The sequence below is a fragment of the Suncus etruscus genome, chromosome 15 (genome assembly GCF_024139225.1).
Source record: "Suncus etruscus isolate mSunEtr1 chromosome 15, mSunEtr1.pri.cur, whole genome shotgun sequence".
Taxonomy (NCBI): domain Eukaryota; kingdom Metazoa; phylum Chordata; class Mammalia; order Eulipotyphla; family Soricidae; genus Suncus; species Suncus etruscus.
This window is the reverse complement of record NC_064862.1, coordinates 82,742,415-82,754,192: the sequence shown is the minus strand read 5'-3', so window position 1 is coordinate 82,754,192 and position 11,778 is coordinate 82,742,415. Positions and strand designations below refer to the sequence as shown.

Sequence of the window (11,778 nt, the reverse complement as noted above, 5' to 3'; positions counted from 1 at the left end):
GATAGCATGGAGGTAAGGCGTTTGCCTTTCATGCAGGAGGTCATCGGTTCAAATCCCGGCGCCCCATATGGTCCCCTGTGCCTGCCAGGAGCAATTTCTGAGCCTGGAGCCAGAAATAACCCCTGAGCACTGCCGGGTGTGACCCAAAAACCACAAAAAAAAAAAAAAAAAAAAAAAAAAAAAAAAAAAAAAAAAAAACAAAAAAAAAACAAAAACAAACAAACAAAAAAACTCTTTAGGCAGGAGGCCTCGTGTTCAATTTCCCAACAGAGCTCCTGTCTGGGAGTCACACCCAAATAGAGAGACAAAAGTAGCCCCTGCATACTGTTAGTTGTGACTGCTCCACCCAAAAAAACTCAAAGAAATGTTGGATTATGCATGTGGAGGAATCCTGCATAGTCAGTCTCACCACCCACTCACCTCCCTCCATCTCAGTCTAATGTGTGCTCCGGATTGCTACCTTCTCTAGGAAGTCTTTCTGATCACCTCTTTGCTTATGCCTCCCTCATCACCTCCTCTTTTTTTTTTTTTTTCTTTTTAATTTTTACTTTGATCATAGTGGCTTACATATCTTTCACAGTAGTATTTTAGGTACATATTAACATTGAATCAGGGGAATACCCACCACCAAATTTGTCCTCCCCGCTTTCTCGTTCCCTTTCTGCAACCCATATCCCTCACCATCAACCCCTGGGCTGCTAGAGTAGGTGGTCCCCTTTTTGTCTAGCTTACTATCAGTGATCTTATATCTGTTTGGTTCTGGTGCCCTCTCTTGTTTCTCCCTCTATTTGAGAGGCTGAGCTAGATAAATAAAGTTATGTGGTTTTGTTTGAGGGAAAGAAAAGCAATATAATGGGGTAAAGAATAAGAAGAAAAAAAATTGAAAAAAATTAAAATATGCTGAAAATAGGCAGAGTTCTTCTAGTGGCTATCAACCTCAGTTTGAGAGAGGACATGAAAAAGGTAATTGAGGGCCCGGAGAAATAGCACAGCGGTGTTTGCCTTGCAAGCAGCCAATCCAGGACAAAAGGTGGTTGGTTCGAATTCCGGTGTCCCATGTTTCTGAGCCCTGAGCACTGCCGGGTGTGGCCCAAAAAACCAAAAAAAAAAAAAAAAAAAAAAAAAAAAAAAAAAAAAGATGGGGATTTAGGGAAACAGAGGCAGAACACACACACACACACACACACACACACACCACATACACACACCATCCTCATCTTCTTACTTGTGAAGGACAAATGGAAACCAGAAGGAAACTTTCAAGTTCTAAAGTCATTTTATTTATTTTCTTATATATATATGGTTTTATTAAGGGTCACACTGTCAGTGTGTGCAGTATTCAGAGTTGACCTTGTGCTCAGGGATCACTCCTGTGGTGCTTGGGAGAACCCTATGGGATGCCAGGGATCAAACCCAGGTTGGCTGAGTGCAAGGCAAATGCCTTCCCCACTCTATTATCATTCAGACCCAATTTAATTACATTTTTTAAGGGTTCTAACATTGGTTTTTATTTGGGGGGCCACACCCAGCAGGGTTCAGGGGTTACTCCTGGTTTTGTTCTCAGAAATCACTCCTGGCAGGCTCAGGGACCATATGGGGTGCCGGGGATCAAACACAGGTTAGTCGGGTGCAAGCCAAAAGTCCTACCAACTGGACTATTGCTCCAACTCACTTAATTTTTTTTTTTTTTTTTGGGTCACACCGGCAATGCTTAGGGGTTACTCCTGGCTGTCTGCTCAGAAATAGCTCCTGAAAAAAAAAAAAAGAAATAGCTCCTGACAGGCACGGGGGACCATATGGGACACCGGGATTTGAACCAACCACCTTTGGTCCTGGATCGGCTGCTTGCAAGGCAAACCACTTGTTGTATATGTAAATATTTTGGGGGATTACTATGTTGCTCACCCTAATCTGTGCCCTACCCTAGGGTGTGACCTGGCATTATGCCCCCACCCTAGGGTAGGACCTGATTCTGCTTCCACCATTGGTTGGTATCTGATCCCACCATTGGGTGGGACCTGACTCTGGAGGATAAGAGCAAGGGTCTGTGGAAGGCGAGGAGCCTTTTGCTGGCTGGAACTGAATCTGAGTCTTTGGACTTCAGTTTTGTCCATCCGAATAAAGCAAATATTTCCACGAGCCTGATTGTCTGCGAGCTGTTTACCCGCCGTTTCACCTCAGAACCGTGGGCTAGACAGGGTGGCAGACGCGTGCTCCGAGCTGGAAGAAAAGGGCCTCATTCTCCATCCCACCATCAGTCAACCTCTTCAGGGGCTGACCTGCTACAGCCGCTGTGCTATCTCTCCAGGCCCAACTTTGTTTTTTTGTGTGTTTATTTTTAATATTTTGGACCACATCTGGCAGTGCACAGGAGACCCTAAGAGATGCCGGGGATGGTACCTGGATTGTGTGCAAGGCAAATGCCTTCCCCACTGTTCTACCTCTCCTACCCCAAGGGAGTTTCAATTTTAAAGAGGGCCCTTGGGTGCCTCCTGTATATATTGGAGGGCCAGAGCTGTGAGCAGAAGAGGCTTCTCTGGAGCAGCTTTTCTCAATCTCTCTTCCCCTCATCAGGGCTTGGTGAGGCCTCCGGGAGCCAGGGCAGTGGGTAGGGGAGACTACTTGGGGCCCCCTGATTGTCCTCAGCTCCATGCTGTTCAGCACTGACTAAATCCAGTCCACATAGAGAGATACACTGGCAAAGAGATAGGGGTATTGGCGTCTGGCACACTCTCGGATGACGAAGGAGTCCAGGGCCTGGAGGATGCTGTTGCACATCAAGGGACCCCCGGAGTCACCCTGAAAAAGGAGCAAATTGGGCTGAGTCAACACAGTCAGGGGCGGGGGTTCAGGGTCAACCACAGATGCTGCTCAGCGGGGGTGAGTCAGCTGTGTGGGACATACACCAAGGTGCTTGGATGGGGCTAGTGACAGTCCAGTGGGGATAGTAGCCCTGGGGTTTGAATTCGTTCCCTGAGTCCCACCAGGAGCGCCCCCTGAGCACAGAGCCAGGAGTCAGCCCTGAGTACTTCAGGGTATGGTCCCAAAGCTGCTTGTCCCCCAAAATAAGAAAAACATGGAAGAGAGGCTGGGAGTTTACACAGGAGATAATAAGGCTCTCTTTTTTCGGGGGTGGGGTGGGGGACACCTGGCAGTGTTCAGGGATTATTCCTGGCTCTGCACTCAAGAATTTCTCCTGGCAGCCTTCAGGAATCTTATAGAAATTGGACATTGAACCAGGGTTGACCTTGTGGGAGGCAAATGCCCTCCCTGCTGTGCTATTGCTTAGACCTTTTGTATGCAGCAGACCCAGGTTTGATCCCTGGCATCTCATAGAGTACCCCGAGTATGGCCAGGTGTGATTTGTGATCTCTGAGGACAACCCTGAGGACAACCAGGTGTGACCTCAAACATACATACATACATACATATACACACACACACAAAGACAAACATTCAAAATGGGTGTTCACATGGGCTGAAGTAGGTTCAGAAATCATCTTCACTGGGCCCCTGGCTGGAGGACCAGAAGCATAGAGACTTCAGTAGCTGCTCAGGAGACACCCCCACTCCAACCCTGGGTCCCTCCTCCCTCTCTCAGGATCACTGCAGGGACAAGGACCCTGGGAATTAAGGAGACTCACAAAGCAGATGCTGGCAGGGTGGCGAGGCATGAAGGTGAGGGGGAGACAGTGAGTGAGACACTAACCTCCACCTCCTTCAGGAAGCCTGCCTAGGTGGGACCTTCAAACTCCTCCAAAGTTTATTTACTCTGTGAGATTGACCCACTCATGATTTCCCTTACTGTTCTCCTATCCCTTCCCTTTTGTTTTGTTTTATTTCTTTTGTTTTGTTTTGAAGCCACACCTAGCTATGCTCAGGGGTTTGAATCCCAGCACCCCATATGGTCCCCTGAACCAGGAGCGATTTCTGAGCATAGAGCCAGGAGTAGCAACAGGTCATACAAGGCCAGCTTCTGAGCCCTAAGATTATAGAATTAAAGCCCTTAGGATGGGCTGGATGGTGGTGGATGGTGAGATGAGGCTTTTCTCCTCCAGCCCGGGCCATGCGTCTACAACCCCCTTCCACCGGCAGGTCCGCAGCTTCAGGATAGTGGCGAGGAAATCCACAGACAGTCAGGCTTCAGGAGATATCATCTTTATTCAGCTCTGGCCAACATGTGTGGCCTATCATATCCTTTTACGCTGGATCCCTATTCAGCCCTGCATTGTACTTTGTTTCTCAGCCATTTCTCCTCCTGCTCCTCTCTCTCTCTCTCTCTCTCTCTCTCTCTCTCTCTCTCTCTCTCTCTCTCTCTCTCTCTCTCTCTCTCTCTCTCTCTCACTCTCTCTCTCTCTCTCTCTCTCAACAAAGTTTAAAGTTCAAAAGTAACATCAGCCTTTTCCATAAACATAACTTTTCTGCTAAATACATCTATAACTTAAAATTTTCTTAATACTTATTTAATCAAGCACTATCCTGGAACTTCCTTCTTCCTATTTTTTCTAGTGCTATTTAACAAGCATGTTTTCTGGAACTTTCTTGTTCCTATTTAACCTTTCCCTACACACAAGTACAAGAACATCTATACAGAAAATACATTTTGAAAACAGGCTAATACATCAAAATACACAGTAAAATATCATGCAGTTGGTGACATTAACTATGGAAAACTATAAAGCACATTTAATCAGCAAGAATATAACAGAATACAAGAGATACACCTGAAGCAAAGTTAGATGCAGGTGGTTTGAAATGAAAATTTTCAGTTGGGCTTCACTGTTTTTCTCCCCATTTAAAAATAATTTTTATACCACCACCAAATTGTTCAAACATGAATACACTGTAGACTGTTATCCCATCACCAAATTGTCCCAAACATATAAAGTCTGTGGACTTCCCATTTTATTCCTTCACCTAAAACTGGTGCCCTGACATGGATTTGAGCCCTGGACCAAGTCATCATGGTGAGATTTTTTGTTCTTGTGTTTGATTATGGCTCTTTTCAGCTGGAATGACCCCAAAACTTTGGGCCACGTGGAGTCACATTCAAAGATGCTTGATATTCCTTCTGGGGGCAGAAGGACCAGTGAAACAGGGGAAGTAAAAGCTTGGATCACCCTCATCCGAGGCCCAGGACTGAGATTTTTCTGCAAAAAGTCCTATTTCCCAAAACCTCAGCCTCCTCAGAGATTGATGGAGAGCCCTAATTGGAAAAGAATGAGAAAAAAGATGTCATTGAGAGCGGTCTGAATTCTGATTTATGACCTTCAGCCTGAACATGGATTTCGACTTTGGAAATTTTGGACTCTCAGCTCGGACCACTTTGAACTTTGAATGCTCCCAGACGTGTCAGGTGGAGAAGCTGCTGCTGCAGGAGCAGCAGCAGCAGCAGCAGCAGCGAGACCTGCTTAAAAAAAAAAAAAAAAAAAAAAAAAACAACTGCCAAGAAGCTGCTGGGGCTGTGGCAGCAAGACCTGCTTCCAAAATACCTCCCGGAGGGGAGAAGAAGCAGCAGCTGCAGGGTGGCAATCAGCTAGAAACATCAGAGATTGCTCCATCCCTCCTGTTGCAGACGCTTGAGTCCTGCCGTCTGGCGGGACAAAAAAGCAGCTGAGGGGCCGGGCGGTGGCGCTGGAGGTAAGGTGCCTGCCTTACCTGCGCTAGCCTAGGAGACGGACCGCGGTTCGATCCCCCGGCGTCCCATATGGTCCCCCAAGCCAGGAGCGACTTCTGAGCGCATAGCCAGGAGTAACCCCTGAGCGTTACCGGGTGTGGCCCAAAAACCAAAAAAAAAAAAAAAAAAAAGCAGCTGAAAGCTTGAAAGCAGCCAGAGGGGGCAGGCGCGCGTGGCTCTAGCCGAGACCCATGGAAGTAAGCCACATGGTGAGCGGCCTGGGAGAAGCCCCATCTCTCGACAATTGGTTTTAGGTGAAGGGATAAAATGGGAAAGGCACAGACTTTACTAAACGTCTGGACAATTTGGTGATGGGATAAAAGTCCACAGTGTATTCACTGTATTTCAGCCCAACTGAAAAATTACATTTTAAACCACCTGCATCTAACTTTGCTTCAGGTGTATCTCTTGATCTAAGACTAAGTGATTTTCTTTCTGACTTAAATGTGCTTTATAGTTTTCCATAGTTAATGTTCCCAATTGCATAATGTTTTACTGTGTATTTTGTTGTATTAGCCTGTTTTCAAAATGTATTTTCTGGGGCCTGGAGAGATAGCACAGCAGCGTTTGCCTTGCAAGCAGCCGATCCAGCACCAAAGGTGGTTGGTTCGAATCCCGGTGTCCCATATGGTCCCCCGTGCCTGCCAGGAGCTGTTTCTGAGCAGACAGCCAGGAGTAACCCCTGAGCACCGCTGGGTGTGGCCCAAAAACCAAAAAAAAAAAATTTTTTTTTTTTTCTGTAGAGATGTTCTTGTACTTGTATGTAGGGAAAGGTTAAATAGGAACCTGAAAGTTCCAGGAAAAAAAAAAGGTTAAATGGCATTAAGAAGTATAGGAACAAGAAAGTTCCAGGAAAAAATGCTTGTTAAATAGCATTAGGAAAAATAGGAAGAAGAAAGTTCCAGGATAGTGCTTGGTTAAATAAGTATTAAGAAAATTTTAGGGGCCGGGCGGTGGCGCTAAAGGTAAGGTGCCTGCCTTGCCTGCGCTAGCCTTGGACGAACCGCAGTTCGATCCCCCGTGTCCCATATGGTCCCCCAAGCCAGGAGCAACTTCTGAGCACATAGCCAGGAGTAACCCCTGAGCGTTACCAGGTGTGGCCCAAAAACAAAAACAAACAAAAAAAAAACAAAAAAAAAGAAAATTTTAAGTTATAGACGTATTTTGCAGAAAAGTTATGTTTATGGAAAAGGCTGATATATCAATTTTTCACTTTAAACTTTATTGCTAGGGGAATATTACCCGCCTTTGGCTATAGGCAGAAGCCAGGTAAACAAAGAAGAACCTATGCTTTTTTTGTTTTAAGAAAGGGGCAGAATGTTACCCCATCCCCCATTTTCCTGTAACCTTACCTGCTAATAAGACCTGCCCATTTCTGGCAGGGGTCTTTGGTAGGTATCGAAAGGTTTGGCCTCAGGGGCGGGGGAGAAGATTTTGGAGGATGGAAGAAGCATGAGGAGGAGAGATGGCTGAGAGACAAGGTACAATGCATGGCTGAATAGGGATACGACATAAAAGGTTATGATCGGCCACATATGTTGGCCAGGACTAAATAAAGATGAAATCTCCTGAAACCTGTTTGTGGATTTCCTCAACACTACCCTGAAACCTCAGACCCAATGGCTGGAGGGTTGCAGACACATGGTACTGGGCTGGAGGAGAAAGGTTTCTCATCCCTCCATCATGATCCACCACCATCTAGGCTCATTCAAAGAGCTGTTACACAACGTAAGATCTCTGCTTCCAGACCCTGAACAAACTAGGGAGGATGGGGGCGGGCCATTACTTCCAGGTCACGCCCAGCCTAGGCTCTAGCCCCGCCATGGAGCATCAACCCCATTTTCAGCACTAACCCTGAGCAGTAACCCAACGCCCAGCTTCCCATCCCTCCCTCAGGGCACTAGCTACTTCCAACAAGGGCTTTTTTTTTTTTTTTTAAATTTGAGGAACCATAATTTACCATCCTTTTTTTGTTTGTTTGTTTTGTTTTTGTTTTTGTTTTTGTTTTTCTTTTTGGGTCACACCTGGTGATGCTCAGGGGTTACTCCTGGCTCTGCGCTCAGGAATCGCTCAGGGCTTGGAGGACCATATAGGATGCCTGGGGATCGAACCTTGGTCTTTTCTAGGTTAGCAGCATGCAAGGCAAAAGCCGTACTACTGCACCACCGCTCCGAGAGGAGTGATTTCTGAGCCACACCTGAGTGGCAACAGATAATGGCCCCCAAACCAAAAGGTTAAAAAGAAAATTAAGTTACTCATGGTACGAGCTGACTCCTGGTTCTGTGCTTATAGATCCCTCCTAGTGGGTTCAGGAGACCAGGTGGGATTGAACCAGGATCAGGTGCCAGAAAGATAGCACAGTGGGGAGGGCATTTACCTTGCATGCAGCGGACTAGGTTCCATCTCCAGCATCCCATAGGGTCCCCCAGCACTGCTAGGAGTAATTTCTGAGCATTACTAGGTGTGGTCCAAAAACAAACCAACAGCAAGCAAAACAAACAAAATAACAGGTTCAGTGTGGTCAAGACAAACTCCATCCCTGTATATTGTCTCTCTGTTTCTCACCACCTTCTGACCCTTTGGGAGGACTCACCCTCAGGCTGGATTTACACATGGGAGAAACCAATCTCTCTGGCCCTTTTACAAGTGATCTTATTGGCCCCAACCACTGCTTTTGTTTTTAGTTCACATCTAGCTCTGTGCTCAGGGATGACTCCTGAGGGGCTCTGTGTGCAAGGCAAGTTCCTTTGCTGCTGTCCTGTCTCTTCGACTCTATCATCTGTCTGTCCTTTCTGGAAGAAGTTTCTGGAACTGGAACTTCTGAGCTGACCAGAGTCCAGGAAGTGATCCAAAGTTGACCACTTCCTCTGCTGCAAACAGAATGTATCCTGCAAGTCAGAGCAGCAAGAACACCTTCATCCAAAGCATCCAGGCACTGGGGCCAGAGCAACAGCTGCTGAAGGGTTTTGTTTTGTGTAGAACTATTTTCACACCCACCTACCTCGCTGCCTTTTTTTGTTTGTTTGTTTTTTGGGTCACACCCAGGAGTGCTCAGGGGTTACTCCTGGCTCTATGCTCAGAAATTGCTCCTGGCAGACTCAGGGGACCATATGGGATGCCGGGATTTGAACTACCGACCTTCTGCATGAAAGGTAAACGCCTTACCTCCACGTTATCTCTCCGGCCCCCCTTGCAGTCTTTTTTAACCCGACAGTGCCTAAGGGTTATTCCTGGCTCTGTGCTCAGAAATTACTCCTGGCAAAAAAAAAAAAAAGAAATTACTCCTGGCAGGCTCTGAACCCTGATTGGTGATGTGTGTGTGAGGTAAACACCCTGTTTGTTGTGCTTTCTTGTTGATCCCCCAAAGACTTTCTTTTATTGTTTCTTTTTTTTTTTTTTTTTTTTTGGTTTTTGGGCCACACCAGCGATGCTAAGGGGTTATTCCAGGCTATCTACTCAGAAATAGCCCCTGGCAGGCACAGGGGATCATATGGGACACCGGAATTCGAATCAACCACCTTAGGTCCTGGGTCTGCTGCTTGCATGGCAAACACTGCTGTGCTATCTCTCTGGCCCCTATTGTTTCTTTTTTTTATTTGACCACACCCAACTGTGCTTAAGGGTGACTCCTGGCTCTGTGCTCAGAAATTACTCCCAGCAGCCTCGAAGAACCATATGGGATGCCAAGGATCAAACATGGGATGGCTGTGTGCAAGGCATATGCCCTCCTGGCTGTGCTCTCTCTAGCCCCTTTCCTGCTGTCTTACTCCGGTGATCAGTGATCGAAGCCTCTCAGAGCTGGGCTTGTCCACCACCTTCCTTCAGTGCCCCCTTGTGCCTGAGACTGTCCACCATTTCCCTCACATTCTTTTTTTTTTTGTTTGTTTGTTTTTTTTGGCCACACCCGTTTGATGCTCAGGGGTTACTCCTGGCTAAGCACTCAGAAATTGCCCTTGGCTTGGGGGGACCATATGGGACACTGGGGTATTGAACCGCTGTCCTTCCTTGGCTAGCACTTGCAAGGCAGACACCTTACCTCTAGCGCCACCTCGCCGTCCCCTCATCTTCCTTCTGAAGCCACCACAAGCCCCCTGAGAGGAGGGCCCAGAATCCGGAGTATGTACCAGTGTGAGTTCTTTATCTGATGGTTTGATTTGGGGGTACACATTCGGTGAAGCTCAGGGCTGACTCTTGGCTCTGTACTCAGGGATCATTCCTGGCAGGGCTCAGGGTATCCAATGGAGTGCCGGGCATTGAATCTCAGTTGCCTGTGTACAGGACAAGTGCTCTCCACACTGCGCTTTCATTTTTGGAAATTGTGTGTGTGTGTGTGTGTGTGTGTGTGTGTTTGTGTGTGATATGTATTTGGGCCACATCCGGTGGTGGTAAGGGGTTTCTTCTGGCTCTGTGCTCAGGAGTTACTTCTGGTGGTACTGGGGTGGACCATATGGGGCTCCAGGAATCAAACCCAGGCCAGCTACTTGCAAAACCAACACTTTCCCTGCTCTTTTGCTATTGCTTCAGCCTAAAAGCATTTTTTTGAGGGGGGGGGCATACTAGATGGTGCTCAGGCCTAACTCCTGGCTCTGTGCTCAGGGATCACTCATGGTGAGGCTTGGTGCTTGAACCTAGGTCCTCAACACACCAGGCCAGCAGGGAAGGCAAGAAAGTAACTTGTGGAAAGTAACTTGCTTTGGCCCCACTCCCCGGTGCTCATGACTGACTCCTGATTCTGTGCTCAGTGCTGTCTCCAGGAGGGGCTCAGTGGGGACTACGTGGAATGTCAGGGATCCAACTGGTCGCCCTTCCCACTGTGCTACCTCTCTGTCCCCAAAGGCGCATCTTTGTCCCATCTCTGCCTCTACCTGGTAGCCCCGGAATCACAAGATGATCCCAACTCCTTCATCTAGGTACCCAGACCCCCTTGACCCAAACAGGTTTTTATTGTGTGAGCTTAGCACAGGTGGGGAGAGAAAGGGGTGCAGGACTGCTGAGAAGACAGAGTTGGTGATGGGGGCACAGACCCCCTTCTTTCTATTGGATCCTGCTTGCTGGGTCTCTGGGGTGCATCAGGGCCAAGCTGTTCCTGCGGGTCGTGTTGTTGATCCAGTTTACAGACTTGGTTCCCAGAGCACGGCCAGGAGTGACCCCAAAACAACAGCAACAACAACAAAATAATAATCCTCTATGCAGGTGCGGCTGCTGCAGTTGGAGCAGGGACTGGGCTTAGTGAGGAATATTCTGGGTACGTACATAGCAGGTGCCAGCCTTTCGATGGGGCTGAAACGCGCACACATTCTCATCGCACCAGGATGTCACTATGCTCATGTTCACCTCCCTCAGGATGTCTGAGCTCCTCAAAGTGTTGCCCAGCTGACCCCAGCCCATAAACAAGCACCATGTCCCAACTCGTGGGCCCTGGTCCTGGGCTGGCAGCCGAGCAAGGCTCACGCTGGCATTGAGGGTGGCCGATTCATTAAGCTGTGGTGGGCAGACAGACAGAGGGTGGAGGGTCAGGAATGTGCCTCAGTGTCCTCTTCACTATGCTTCTAGGTCTCTTTTTTTTTGGGGGGGGGGGGGTCACACCTGGTGGCGTTCAGGCGGGGAACCCTATAGAATCCTGGAATCAAACCCGGTTCAGCCACATGTGAGGTAAATATCATCAGGTTTTAAATTTGTATTCACAAGGCCTGAGCAATAGCACAGCAGTAGGGCGTTTGCCTTGCACGCTGCTGACCTGGGATGAGCCTGGATTCGATCCTCAGCATCCAGAGATAGTCCCCTGAGCCTGCCAGGAGCGATTTCGGAGCTCAGTGCCGGGAGTAACCCCTGAGCACTTTCGGTTGTGGCCCAATCCCTCATAAAAAAAAAAAAAAAAAAAAAAAAAAAAAAACACATCAAAGCCACACTGGGTACCTTCTGATTGCTCCAATGACAGTCTGAAATGTACCATTTTCATTTTTCTTTTTATTTGGGCAGGGCACACCTGGTGGTACTCAGGGTTACTCCTAGCTCTGTGCTCAGAAATAGCTCCTAGCAGACTTGGTGAACCATATGGGATGCAGGGATTGATCCTAGGTCCATCCTGGGTCAGCCGCATG

The 11,778-nt window shown here is 47.7% G+C and overlaps 1 protein-coding gene across 1 annotated transcript; it reads right to left on the bottom strand.

Moving 5' to 3' along the window:
• Positions 1 to 2,667: 2,667 nt before the first annotated feature.
• On the bottom strand, positions 2,668 to 11,065 carry LOC126030819 (myeloblastin-like). Its single transcript, XM_049789053.1, has 2 exons — positions 10,931 to 11,065; positions 2,668 to 2,799 (listed from the first exon to the last, which is right to left on the bottom strand). Exons 1-2 carry the CDS (start codon positions 11,063 to 11,065, stop codon positions 2,668 to 2,670), a joined length of 267 nt encoding a protein of 88 aa, XP_049645010.1.
• Between the last annotated feature and the right edge of the window lie 713 nt (positions 11,066 to 11,778).

Coding starts and splice junctions, on each gene's coding strand:
- LOC126030819 (XM_049789053.1), bottom strand. CDS start 11,065: ATGGGCTGGGGTCAGCTGGGCAACACTTTGAGGAGCTCAGACATCCTG. Junction 2,800..10,930: donor GAAAGGCTGGCACCTGCTAT/GTACGTACCCAG, acceptor CTCCTTTTTCAG/GGTGACTCCGGGGGTCCCTT.